This window comes from Populus alba, chromosome 16 (assembly GCF_005239225.2).
Source record: "Populus alba chromosome 16, ASM523922v2, whole genome shotgun sequence".
NCBI classification, from domain to species: Eukaryota; Viridiplantae; Streptophyta; class Magnoliopsida; order Malpighiales; family Salicaceae; genus Populus; species Populus alba.
Genome location: NC_133299.1, coordinates 16,064,054 through 16,075,510, shown reverse-complemented (window position 1 = coordinate 16,075,510; position 11,457 = coordinate 16,064,054). Strand labels below are relative to the sequence as shown.

Sequence of the window (11,457 nt, the reverse complement as noted above, 5' to 3'; positions counted from 1 at the left end):
CCCTACACCCTGAACCCTGAACCCTGAACCCTGAACCCTGAACCCTGAACCCTGAACCCTGAACCCTAGACCCTAGACCCTAGACCCTCGACCCTAAACCCTAAACCCTAAACCCTAAACCCTAAACCCTAAACCCTAAACCCCTAAAACCCTAAACCCTAAACCCTAAAACCCTAAACCCTAAACCCTAAACCCTAATCTCAATCTCCTAACCCTGTAATGTCGAACTCTGAATCCTAAAAACGAAACTCAAAACTCTAATCTCAAAACCCTAAATTGTTTATCTTGATAGTTTTTGTATTTTAAAAGTGTTTTAAAAAAAAATTGAAAGAAAAATATTTAATTCTAATTAATGTTTTTTTTATAGTTTCAAATTGTTTTAATATGATGTTGAATGAAAAAATATTATTTTAATATATTTTTAATTTGAATAGATTGAAAATCAATGACTTGTTTTTTTGAGTGCCAGAATGAAAAACTTTTGAAGGGGTTTAAGGTGTAGAACATAGTTTGTATACCCGGCCCGATCCAAGGTCAGGGTTTCAAGTGATGATCGGGTCATTGGGTGGCGGGGTTAGTTGGGTTATTTAAAAAAAAAAATTAAAACGACGTCATTTTAGTAAAGAAAACAAAAAAAATTAAAGTCAACGGGTTTGCGGCAAGGTGTTGACCGGGTCAACTCGACAGGACACCCGGGTCACACCGGGTTTTTTCTTCCATCATTTTTTTTTCAACTCGACCCGATTCCAGTCCCGGATCAGATGTGTCCCGGATCGACCCACCGGGCCAGACCGGGCTTCAAAACTATAGTTTAGAAAGCACTAAAAAGAAAAGGGGTTTCGTTCTATCTTGGGCCCGATGGTAGGCATTAGGGTCGCCATGCCCCCATTTGGTGAATCAGAAAATGAGGAAAGAAGAAGAGGAGAAGTTTTGTAGAGCTGAGTAGAAATTGAAAAGGAAAGGATGGAGAAGTTGAAATGTTTAGTTCCGGAGAGTATAAAGCGGATGGTGGGAGAAAGCAGTGATGAAGATCTTGCGTCCACGTCTTCTACTCTACTTCACTGCCTCCTTAACTTGCCCCAGTTTCAACAAGTAACTAACAAATCAATTCGCTTATTTACTTCGCACTTAATTAATTTTTATCTTCTTCAATTAATTCAGTTATAAAAAAAATGTAATTTAATTTTGTTGTTCGTAGATGATTGATGATTTGGCGGATTCAAATAATAGTCTCTGTGGAAAGAACAAGAAAGTCGCTTTGGAATTGAAGCAAAAAGGAAATGGATCTTATTTAACAGCAGAGTACGCCTCTGCTTTGGAATCCTATTCCCAGGCACTCCGTGTTGCTCCAATGGATGCTGTTGATATGGACAAAAATCTGGTTGCCACCTTATTTCTCAACCGGGCTTCTTTATTTCATGTCAGTGGAGTAAAATAACAAGCTGTTTTCATTTTTTAATATCTAAATCTAAAACTGCTACTAACTATTCCCTACTTGTTATATTTACTCAAATGATTCAATTCATGTTAAAGTTTATTTTGTTTGTTTGTTTAGAAAATAGGTTTTCTTACCGAGTCTCTACGGGATTGCAAGCGCGCCATTCAAATTTCCCCAACATATGCCAAGGTGAATATGCAACATATGCGATACTTACAAGATCACTCTGTGTGAATCTATTGATTATTTAGCAAAACATTTGATTCTACAACAAGTTTAAGGGGTTTTAATTTAGCTAAAAAAAATTTCCTTGAGAGAAACTGCCTGCTAGAGATTATTAAGAAATTAGATTCCATTTCATGACTATGTACTCAATTTTGTTCCATATTATTATTCATGGGCTGCCAAAATCAACAAGTTTGATCACCATGCTGGTGATTTAGATTCAGGCCCGGCTAATTTGCCTCAGAATATATTTTGATTTCTTCATATATATGACAGTTATTGTGACGCACTATCTGCTAACAATAAAAATATTGCTTTCTTTGGAAAATCAAATTGCGTGCAAGGATTAACTTTAGGTTTGTTTTAGGGCTATCATGAGTTTTTTGAACTTATTTTAATTGATGGAAGTTTGGTTGCCCTTCTATTTCTCTTACTTTTTTGGGGTTTCCGTTGTCCAAAGCTTTAGTTCTTTGTTTATGTTTGGGTTTTGGGTTTGTTTGTTGTCTTCAACCTTGGGGTAGGGAGCACTTTGGATGAGATTGTCTATTGATTTTATGTTGAAAACCCCTTTTCCATGTGTAGAATGTTAGTCTTCGAAATGACTCTGCTTCCCTCCTAATTGTGGTCCTGGCTCATTACGTTTGCATTTCCAATCCTTATATCTATTCATATGGTTTAAGAGGACTTTCGATTGTGAATGTTATGAGCTGGATGCTAGTATTCACCATCTCTGAATTTGGCTTCTTTCCTGCAGGCATGGTATAGGAGGGGCAAAGCAAATGTTGATTTAGGAAATTTTAAAGATGCTGTCAACGACTTCAACAATGCTAAAAGTTTTGAGTTGTCATTGGATGGAAAGAGGCACATAGAAACTGAATTAAACATAATCCTAGAAAGACAGAAAAGCACAAGCAGGATGGCCGTTCAGGAGAATGAGAACTGCTTTGGACATTTTGGTAAGACTTTTTAAGCTTTTCAACTAGCCATGTATTTCTATCATGTAATCTGTGCTTGGTATGATGTTATGCATCCCATGTTTTTGTGTTCCAAACTGAATTCTTGTATAATTAGGGCAATGTCTTAAGTTTAATGACCTCAAGAATGAAAGACTCCTCTATCCTGAGCATATGAGGCTTTCCTTCTCTCTTTTTTCTTTATAATAGAAGTTTCAATGAAGCCCTCTCCTTAAAATGCATTCAATATAGTTGAGAGTTGAGATACAGTATTGATTAATAATTTGTTTTACGTAGCTTGTTGCTTGTATCACGTGGCATTGCATGCAGGGATCGGTATGTTGTTTAGCACTCCCCCAGTCCCTAAATAAGTGTCCTACTTTCCTTTTTTGGCACTCCTAATTTAAATGTCCATATCAAAAGTCAAATTATAATAAATACCCCACTTTACTTCTTTACCCTTTATCATTATCTAAATTTACTTGGAACAAAAATTGAGATGAAAGTGGAAAAACATAAATAGGGATAGAGATGGAAAGATAAATTATTGATAAAACAAATGATTTTCTTAATGGCTTCCTTGAAAATTGTGTGATTTTCTTTGGGACACTCGATTCTGGACTGAGGGAGTATTTTCTTAGTGGATTCAGGCATTCTATCTTCCTTGTTTAATCAATGAGACTCCCTGGCTGATTTCAAAGGTTTGTTTTTGCTCTTTGTTTCTCTCTCCTCTAATTTCTCCTACATGGATGGATGTATATAAAGCTTTTAGGAAATCCATTTCTTAAATTGTTATGCAGATGCATTTTCTTAAGAAAGGTGTTTCAGGATGTCTTAGAAGTTTAACAATCCAATTCCATCTGGTCATCGATGTGCTAGTGGTGCATGTATAAGGAGATACTTACTCATGTAAGTACTTAGACATGTTATAAATTGGGAGGAAAGGAAAAGAAACTGCTTGAGTTGTAGTGTGAATAATTTGTTTGATTGGGAGTAGGCATTGTTCAAAGGATGGTACATGAATTAATATTTTATTCATTGCTTTCCAATCTGCACATTTTGTGCAAAATACAAAATTATTCCACGGCTTTGCATGAATGGTAGGCATTCACACTTTGGGACCTCTATTTCTCTAAATCATATATCAGGTTCCAGTTTTGCTTATGAGCCTGATGCTCTCATTCCCTTCTTGAATTTGCATACAGTACTTTTAGAATTTCAGTATCCCAACATGGTAGTTAAATGCATTTCAGCATAAACACCAGTTTCATCTTTATTCTACTGTTTTAGATAATAATATAAATGAATTTTATTGTAATTATAGCAAGGAATAACACGAAGAAGAATAAGACATTTTCCCAAGTTGCAAACTGAAACATCAATCTAGGTAAAACTAATTTAGGTTGGTTTACTTGTGAAGATTTTATAGGAAATAGAAAATTAAATAAAGTACATTTACTAATTGAAAATGAAAACTGGTTTCTTGGAAATATGTGTTTTCTATTTTTTCCATTTGACTAGAAAATTGAAAAACATCATAAAGTTATTTTCCAAATTTTCCATTAGAAAAAAAATTAAGTGCCTTGTTTGGTTCACATAATATTTTTATCCATTTTCTTTATTATTTTTTATGTAAGCTAAAGAAGGCCCCTTTTTTCTATTTTGGAAATTTTATATTTAATAAACATGTTTCATTGATTTTCCTTGGAGAAATCTTTTTAGAATAAAAAGAAAAAATAAAGATGGAAACTAAAAAAACCATTTCTGAAAGTAAAACACAACCGTAGTAACTCCAATCCATCTGCCTATCTGTTAAAGAAGTACCTCCAAAAGCCCATGCAGCACTACACCACAGGGAAGCCAAGAAGACTATCCTATCCGACAACCTTGATGTCAAATAATTATTAAAAATCCTTCCATTGCTCTCCATTAAATGCACCAAATAATTTCTAATAGCACAATTTTGTTCTGCTGTTGTAGTTAGTTTTGTATAGAATAAAATTTCCTGAAATAATAGATGTATGATAAGACATCTACTCACCTTCAATTGGGTGCTTTATGAAAACTGCAAACTATCTTAATAGCATGCAAATATTTATTTTGTGCGAAGTGATGATTTAAAGGCCTCTTTCAAAGCCTTATTATATAATTGCACCTTTAGGAAGTATATATCCTAACAAATTATAATGATGTATGCAACAAAACTGCAACAAGTCCAACTAGTCTGGAATGTGGTTTGTAAGGTTGAGATAATGAGCGCAAGAAAACTTTATGGTTAATAACTGATATACATCTTTCTAATTATATATATATATTCTTTTCAATGCAGGTCATGCTATGCAAAAATATAAATTTAACCTGCTATATGTAAATGAATGAACAAGTCGTGTCATACTCACTTTCAATACTGGGTACTTGTGATACCTTGTCAAAAGTTAACAAGAGTGTGAATAGTTTCTCTCTCAAATTAGGTCAAAACTTCTAAATGTTACTGCTTTTAGTTGAAACAGTAATGTAATTAGTTCAAGAAAAGTATAGGAGTTATTTTTATCTGGGAAAATAAACTATGGGATGTACATTTAGAGTTCAACTTTCTCTCTTAAACAAATTGGCCATCCAATAATCAACTGTGGAGCTTGTACCCGCATGAATAGTTTTAAAATGTTTAATATCTGTTGATCATTTGTTTTGTATACATGATGCACTATATTACTGTTCAAGCTACAGTCATGTTTTTCTTGCTCGTTGCACTCAAAAGCATACTGGCTTATGGAGTGGCTCAAAATGGAATGTTGCTATTTTATCATGGGTCGAGCATGAACTCTTGGTCTTTATCTATATATCTTTTTCAAGATGTAAATTCAAAATGAAGTGTAAATTAACTTTTGTCACAGATGAGCCACACCAATTAAAACTATCACAAGTTTCAACACCAGATAAGGGAAGGGGCATGGCTTCACAATGTGACATTCCCCAAGCATCCTTGGTTCACAAGGAAGAACCTTATGCATTGGTATAGATTGATATGCTCTTTTTGTTATGAACAATGCTGGGTTAATATATCTAACTCGTTTCCACTTATTATATTTATTGGATATGTTTTCATTTTATTATTCTTAAAAAAAGATATTGAGAAAGATGTACTCCGAAAATTAGGACATGATGGATACATTGAGAAGCACTCATGAGTGTTTTTATGTTATCATAAAAATACAATTAATGTTTAATCTATAAGAGCAGTTAAATCAGCTATACTCAATTGTATAGAATTTTCACTAGTAAAGACAAATGTTCATGAAATGAGCGTTTTTAAATGCAGGCTTGTGATGTTAGTATAAAATTGTGTTTTATAGTACCCTCTTGTCACCATTTGCTGCACCTGCATTTCTCTAATGAGGAATATTAATTACAGTCTGCCCTTCGATCTACAGATCATATTGAAGAGTTGCCGGGAAACACACTGTCATTACTGCTTGAATCAACTACGAGCAGATACAGTCCCCTGTACGTCATGTACAATACCACTTTACTGCTCCGAACATTGCCAGATACAAGCTGGAGGAGAACCATTCAGTAATTTTCAGGACAAAATTGGAACCAAGGAAACTCACTCCCATAGCCATGGAGAGAATAAGTTTGCTTTATGCAGTGATTCCAATCCAATTGAGTGCTTTCCTGAACACAAACATGAATGTCTAGGTGTAAACTGGCCTGTCATATTGCCATCTGATATAGTTCTGGCTGGTCGAATTCTAGTGAAATCTACCTCGCAACGATGTTCTACCAAGTCTAATGCTCTTTGTGAGCTGGTACATCTCATGCATATTTGCTATATTACATCAACCACAGGTTTTTTTTTAAATTGCGGATTTTACTCACCACCTTATGGTTTAGTAGGGTCTCTCTCACAGCTATACACAAATTACTCCAGAAAGCAAATTGGAGCTACATATATATGCAATTGTATTGTTATGCTGTCTGCAGCATTCTTTCAGCGTTGAACTTCCAATTAATGGAGTCTCTTTATCACAGGTGGTTCTTTTCTCTCTATCACTCTTTTACAATCGCTACAGACAGTCAGATGATGAGGCACCTCTGGCTGTAACTTATCTTAAATCTAATTCAAAATGTTGAACAGTTACTCACCCCTCAACTTGTCTATGATACATATATTTGCATGCCTTTGGTGAATTGGCTTTAATGAAGGGGAATGTGGATGGGGTCCATATCTGCTATTTTATTTCAATCTTGGTTCATGGGGGCATTTATGACATCATGAGAATTGATGAAGAATCCTTTATCAATTCTAAATAACCTTTGATGTTTTGGTTATGGATCGGTGTGTTGATTTGAAATTTGCCTTTGTGGATTTGGCAAATGTAAAGAACCTTTCACTGTTGCCCTTTATTTTTGACCTATGACTCTCATTTTGGTGGGTTAGCTTGTGCAATTATGAGTCTTAAAGGTCTGTGTCGGTACAGGTAACTGTTTCCTTTGGGGCTGGTGCCTGAGTGAAGATTTCACTATGATTCCAGCATGCAAGGAAGTTTGTTCATGACCATTATTTTCCATTGTTCCTCCTTTAGTGCCTTGCAAGCATATAAATGTTTGGTAGATAGTATTGAAGAAGGCTAGTGAATTGAAAAACTCTTCATTTACCTAGAAGGATCTTACCAAGCTCAGTTTCCCTTGATACCATTTCTGATTTCTTTTTCAACAATCTGTACTTCATCTCTGTGAGATGTGACAAGATGCAATCTCTTTGGAAGGTAGGGGTTAAATTGATGGTTCATAAGTTGCATGTTCTTCTATTAAGGCAGGTAGGCAGTTTAAGAGCTGGATACTTTTGTTTATGTTATATTAGGAGAATGGTCTTTGGTTTTTGAGGCTGGCTGAGAACATCGGGGACAGGTAAGGTTGGTTAGGACTTTGTGAGAGACTCTTATCAGATGGAGTTGTGGAAAGGCATCGAAATTAGTTAGCAATTAAGTCTTGTAACTCTTTCTTTGTTTTTTCTGTTTGTCCTTTCTTTTAAACCCATCAATTGCTTCTCGTGTATGTGGGTTGTACCCAAGCAACCTCTTTAATTTTTTTTTATTTTTCTAAATATCAATATCTCTCAGTATTAGCTTTGCCAAGTTTGTGATGATTAATTTAAACAACCATGTATTGTTATGAGCATCAAATTTGTTCATGTGGAGCTTTTAGTACTTGTTGGAAATTTAGTAGTTCAGTGTGTGAGCTCTCCTTTTTAAAAAAAAATTGGAAGAAAAAAAGAATTAATGTACTGGACCTGCTAAACAGTTTTCCCGTGAAATGATAGTAACTTGCTCTATCTCTGTGTCATTTACAGTCTCTATGACTACATTTACATGTTATAGTTATGCTGGTTTCAAATCAACACCCTTATTGTTCTGAACATGATTGGTCATTTTCTATTTACATAGCTACAACTATCGACACCTCTTTCAATCTTATTTCATTAAATAAAAGCCATTTGTTTTAAGGTTCCATTTCTTGTTTGAATACAGTAGCTTCAACTATCAATACCTCCATCAATCTTATTTCATTAAATGAATGCAGACTATCATCCTTATATCTCAAATCAGGGTGAACTCTATGGCAATTGTCCGAATGAAATCTGTTGATGACCCACCAGATCATTTCAGAAAGCTTACCTCTGTTGGAGATGCTTTAACTAGTAGTTTGGAACAGGTCAATGGCTATGCTACAACTCTCCCTTATGCTTACCAAGCTTTAACATTATCTTTTGGTAGAGAGAAAGGTCCCATTGTCCATTGACATGATTACCAATCTTATAGGTTCCCGTGGGTCAAGCTATATATAAAGCTGCCAGTTTGTTCAACCACTCTTGCTTGCCAAACATTCATGCATATTTTCTTTCGCGTACTCTGTTTATACGAACAACAGAGTACGTGTCAACAGGTTGTCCCCTGGAGTTGTCCTACGGTCCTCAGGTATCAACCCTTTTCAGCACCGACACATTTCCTTCACTCGCCTTTGTTTTTTATACAAGAATATGAATGTTCTTGACTCTCAATAGTTTACATACTTGTTTAGATAACATAGAAAATCTAGATGTCCAATGCTCACATGTTGGATGCACCAATCCTGTACACATACCTGCATGCACCTACCAGACATTTTTCCTTACCTCCAACTGCCATAATTTTCTGCAACAGCTTGTGTTTTTGAAACACTTGAGCTGGTGAAGTAATTGGCATTTCAAAAGGTGAATGTGCAGTTGTGTTTTGCAGGTTGGGCAATCGGACTGTGAAGACCGCCTTAGGTATCTGGCAGATAAGTACTCATTTCAATGCCAGTGCCGTGGTTGTTCACAATTAAATCTATCTGACCTCGTTCTTAATGCCTTTTGCTGTGTTAATCATAACTGTGCCGGTGTAGTCCTGGAGAGCACCATCATAAATGAAGAAACACGCAAACTTAATAACTTTCCTAGAGCTCTTGAAAAACAGAAACTTGATTCTCACTTGCAGGTATGCCTTTTTCTTCTTTATAAAACCCAGGGATAGCATCAGGTGTATCACAGATTGTTGGATTCCAGAAATTTAAATGTTTAACAGTTGCACTGGTCTTTAAGGGACACAAATGCTCAGAAGTGAATTGTCTTAACCACGCACAGCTTCTTACTTTGAAGAAGCACCAAAAGGATAACAAACAATTGCCAGCAAAATGAAGTTGGCACAACTTTATGTGGCTGTCAGAATGTGATCATATCCAATCTTATAATTTATGAATAATAGCTGTTCCTAGACTGCAATACATTAAAAATCATGTACTTTTTCCTGTTTTGTGACCAAATTTTCTTTTCTTAATAGGGTCACAAGCTCAATATTGTAGATATAAACGATGTGGCAAGCCTTGCTCTCAAGTTTAACAATAGCTCCCTTCATATTCATCCTGGATTTTGTTTGCATTGTGGCTCACATCGTGATCTGGATGCTTCGCATAAAGCCATCAACAAAGCTTGGAGTTATATCAAGAGGTACATTTTTATTTCAGCCTAGCCTTTTCTTTGAATCATTTTTAACTATATCCTACAAGGAACATGCTCTTCAAATATTTGCAGAAATATATAGATATGCAATTTGTTCAGTTTGGTTATGTTCATGAGAATATTCATTTGTTGACAGGTTGCAGGAAGCAATCATTTCAAAAGATATCACAGGAACCACCCTTTTAGATGCTTCAAGGGCCCTTGGTATTTTGAGATCAACCTTGCATGCATATAACAAGAGTGTTGCAGAGGTGAGTTCCAGTTCTCTACTTCTAGGCACAACTTGATGCATTGTTGTTTCACTTTAGTGCGACTCTTTTTACTTTATCTTTTCTCTACTTTTGTTTTCGAGGGCACAACTTGATCCATGATTGTATACTTTTTTCTGAACAGATATTTAATCTATATATTCTCCATTGTAAATAGATATAAATTTAATTGTGCAGATACTACGTTAATTTGAAACTAACACTTGAGAGCAGTACTATATCTGCAGTTAATGTGAAACTAACACTTGAGAGCAGTACTATATCTGCATGTCATGTAGCCAGCGCTAGATGGGATTACCATCATTTATTTCAATGTTCATCCTGTGCAGGCTGAGGACAATCTTGCACAAGCATTTTGTTTGGTTAGAGACTTCCAATCTGCTAGGGAACACTGTAAAGAATCAATCAAGGTAAACTAATTGATATTGCTATGCTTTCAGCATTTCATATATGTTGTCAACAGAATTATTTTTCAAATTTCCACATCTTGATTTCTAAAGAACGAGAACCAGTTGAGGCATATGTGAACAATGAACTGCATTAGTCAAATTGTAACATCCGTTATAAACGTTTTAGATGTGCATATACATTTTCAAACATTTTCATGTGTGCATATCTTAGACCAGTCGCATCAGGAAACGTCCTGTGGTCTCAAAAGAAAAATAATTTTCTCACCTTGAGTTGCACAAAATGTTAGGACAGAGACAGCAATCAGGACCCGGGATACTTCATAGGACAGCTTTCTTTTCCAATACTGAATAATTCATTGTCCTTTAAACTGCATTTCAATTGTTTAGTGTCATTGCAATTTATTTGTTTCTAGAAATAAATTGAGGTGTGTTATTGGTTATCATATCACTTGCTGCTTTGATATAATTTCTTAGAAATGAAATCTGACTGACATTTCTATGTTTTTGATTAAATGGTAGATACTCCAAACACTGTATGATCCTGATCACATTGTCATTGGATATGAACTGGTCAAGCTTGCAAGCATTCAGCTATCCTTGGATGACCCTGCAGCTGTGGACAGCACAAACCATCTGGGCTTGATATTTGCGCGGTATTTTGGACCGCATGTAGACTTTATTGTCCCATATCAGCAGTTCCTGAAAAGAGTAGCTCACCGGTAGATGTTAATTACTGTGTCCTAGTTTAGTTTTTTACCTGCTGTATCTCAATTCCATTCAACTGTGAACCTACTGCTGTTTGCTTTGCCAAAAAAAAAAATCTTCTTTTTTTTTAATTCTTTTGTACTTTTTGTCGCGGGTGGGGGGGGGGTAAAAATTGAATTAGGAGGGAGATAAAAATGAAGGGTAAAACGAATTCCCAAATAAGGATGAAAACAGAACAAGAGCAAAGGCAAGGGTTTTTAGTCAGCAATTGATGGTCATATTTCCTAAACTAAGTGGAGATGAAGACAAGGGAGAACAATTCGAAGGTTCAAGGGAAATTAGAATCAGTACGTCGAAGGATAGGTTTCATATCTGCCTTAAACTAATGGGAACTGAGATTACGTAAAAATCGAATGTT

The 11,457-nt window shown here is 35.5% G+C and overlaps 1 protein-coding gene across 2 annotated transcripts; it reads left to right on the top strand.

Moving 5' to 3' along the window:
- Nucleotides 1-857: 857 nt before the first annotated feature.
- On the top strand, nt 858-11,170 carry LOC118047175 (uncharacterized). 2 transcript variants are annotated; one of them, XM_035056368.2, is made up of 14 exons: nt 858-1,092; nt 1,199-1,420; nt 1,556-1,627; nt 2,418-2,619; nt 5,511-5,629; nt 6,048-6,425; nt 6,514-6,648; nt 8,200-8,331; nt 8,439-8,594; nt 8,895-9,134; nt 9,477-9,643; nt 9,792-9,906; nt 10,254-10,334; nt 10,854-11,170. In XM_035056368.2, the coding sequence occupies exons 1-14, from the start codon at nt 964-966 to the stop codon at nt 11,055-11,057; spliced, it is 2,352 nt and encodes a 783-aa protein (XP_034912259.1). In that variant the 5' UTR covers nt 858-963; the 3' UTR covers nt 11,058-11,170. The 2 variants fall into 2 exon arrangements, with proteins under 2 accessions (XP_034912259.1, XP_034912260.1); XM_035056369.2 differs by lacking the exon at nt 8,895-9,134.
- The last annotated feature ends 287 nt before the right edge of the window (nt 11,171-11,457 follow it).